General features: G+C 56.2%; 1 protein-coding gene across 1 annotated transcript; it reads left to right on the plus strand.

Annotated features, from left to right (window-relative positions):
* Positions 1-408: 408 nt before the first annotated feature.
* Positions 409-2,124, plus strand: LOC136542045 (homeobox-leucine zipper protein HOX4-like). Its single transcript, XM_066534289.1, has 3 exons — positions 409-722; positions 838-1,190; positions 1,331-2,124. Exons 1-3 carry the CDS (start codon positions 665-667, stop codon positions 1,724-1,726), a joined length of 807 nt encoding a protein of 268 aa, XP_066390386.1. The 5' UTR covers positions 409-664; the 3' UTR covers positions 1,727-2,124.
* The last annotated feature ends 457 nt before the right edge of the window (positions 2,125-2,581 follow it).

The raw sequence follows: 2,581 nt of genomic DNA on the forward strand, positions 1-2,581 counted from the left end.
CACTGTTCCAGCTAAATTGTTGTGAGAGAAAAATATTGTTCCAACTAAAAAAAGAAGCCGAACAGACAAGCGAACGGGGTCAGAGATAACACGGGTGCGAGAGAAATGAGTATAAGATAGAGAATCTCGATGACTAAGATAGAATATTCTTTTTTAGAGATAAAAATAGAGATGGACGAGTGCGGATAGCCTTGAGCTCTTTGCTTCCTTCTGAACCTTTTTTTTTTTTGTTTTGAAACAATGCTTCCATCCGAACTGAACCGCAAGGAACAGAACAGTCGAGGTGCTGTGCCCGGTTGCCTGCAAGGTTAACCATGGTTACCTCTTGACCTAACCTAACCTAGTTCCCGGACCCGAGCACCCTTTCGCCCCTCTCTCGCTCACGCCCTTTATTAACGCACAGAGGACAGCACACAGTATTGCGGGAACTGAAAGCAAACCGAAAAAGAAACAGAGAGAGAGAGGGGGAGACACAGGCCTCACTCCACACGGGAAATTGTTGCAATTGTAGAGAACTGTATCGACCGTCGACGGTGCATGGTGTTGGCCATGAGTCACGGCACGGAAGCAGCAATGGAGGCGCTCGTCCCCCGCCCATTGATCCTGTTCTCGTTGTAAGATAGTCCCCGCTGTGCCCTCCGAATTTCACTCGATCGAACTCGACATGAAGCGGCCACGCGGCGGCAGTCCCTCCTCCCTCGCTGCCATGGCCAATCCGGATGGTAACTTCCAGCTTCTTTCTGTTTTAATTTTTCTTGCGGGAATCCATTGTTTTGGGGGTGATGTCGTGTCGGAGCGCGTGCGTAAGATTGAGTCCTTGTGCGTGTTCCCTCCCAGATGATGGTTACGGCGTGGTCGGGATGGAGGCGGACGCGGACGCGGATGAGGAGATGATGGCGTGCGGCGGTGGCGGCGGTGGGGAGAAGAAGCGGCGCCTGAGCGCGGAGCAGGTGCGCGCGCTGGAGCGGAGCTTCGAGGTGGAGAACAAGCTGGAGCCGGAGCGCAAGGCGCGGCTGGCGCGCGACCTAGGCTTGCAGCCGCGCCAGGTCGCCGTCTGGTTCCAGAACCGCCGCGCCCGCTGGAAGACCAAGCAGCTGGAGCGCGACTACGCCGCGCTCCGCCACTCCTACGACGCGCTACGCCACGACCACGACGCGCTACGCCGCGACAAGGACGCCCTCCTCGCCGAGGTATTGTTGTCGATGTTATGCCTGCCGTTATATAAGCTGCTGGACGAGCACGAGCACGATTAAGGTGTTGTTTGTTTCTTTATTTACGTGCGCAACGCAATGGCTGATCCTAACTTGGTTGGTTGTCTGAATTGTCCTAGATCAAGGAGCTCAAGGCGAAGCTGGGGGACGAGGAGGCAGCGGCGAGCTTCACGTCGGTCAAGGCGGAGCCGGCGGCCTCGGACGGGCCTCCCCCCGTCGGGGTGGGGTCGTCCGAGAGTGACTCCAGCGCGGTGCTGAACGACGCGGACCCGCCCGTGCCGGAGGCGCCGCCGGTGCCGGAGGTACAGGGTACTCTTCTTGACGCGCCCTGCGCCGTCGCCAGCGCAGCGGCGGCGGTGAACCATGGCGGGGTGTTCTTCCACGGGAGCTTCCTGAAGGTGGAGGAGGACGAGACGGGGCTCCTGGACGACGACGAGCCGTGCGGCGGGTTCTTCGCCGTGGAGCAGCCGCCGCCGATGGCGTGGTGGACCGAGCCCACGGAACACTGGAACTGAACCGAGGAGGTGGGATGATGCAGTGCAGCGTAGACTCGGGATCTGGGCCGAGCGGTGGAGGAATAAAGAATTCGGAGCGAAAGACGGGGGCTATTCTGCAAATTTTGTAAAATGGAGTTCTACCAGCCCTCTTTTTGTCAATTCTCGCGCGTTTTTAGCAGTAGTAGTCTAGGAACCCAGCCCAGTCGAGCTCAGTGCCTGGTTGCGTTTGGACTCCAATGCAAAAAATGCAAGAAAAAGAGATGAGACCAAAACTACTGATGCAGAGGGAGACAAAGTCAGTGAGAAGAGGAGTGTAGAGGAAGAGCTGAGCTGAGCGACGTAGGAGTAAGGACAACCTGTATGTCACTGTTAATGGGCCCAGGGCCACGTGAAAGGCAGGCATTGTTGGCGCCCCATTGACCGCCGGACTTGTCACTGACGCGGATCGGCGACGTGAACGTGCCTGGCCGTGCGCTCCCCCATGGCCTCTTCCGCGAAAGCGTGGGGCGTGGCTCCGTCGTCGACCTGTTGTGCATCTCTGTATCTGATTTTTGGAAGCTCCCCGCTGGATCGCTGGCTCTAGCGCGCTGTCGAGCGAATCGCCAACCGTGTCGTGAGAAATGGCGATCGTTTCTGCGCTCTCTTGCTCAAGCAGACCCGGCAGTGAGATGCTTCTCATGTCCTGTTGGACCGAGAAGACTTTCCGCTAGATGATTTGTAAGACTGGTCTCCAGCTAAGAACCCATATGGACATCAAACTCAAAATAGGTAGTAAGAGATTCAAAATTAATCTTCAACAGAGTACCTATACATGAGATATATTTTGGGTTGCCTGAGAGGCACAACTCAGATATAAACATCCTCTCTTTTGAA

Source organism: Miscanthus floridulus, chromosome 3 (assembly GCF_019320115.1).
Source record: "Miscanthus floridulus cultivar M001 chromosome 3, ASM1932011v1, whole genome shotgun sequence".
NCBI classification, from domain to species: Eukaryota; Viridiplantae; Streptophyta; class Magnoliopsida; order Poales; family Poaceae; genus Miscanthus; species Miscanthus floridulus.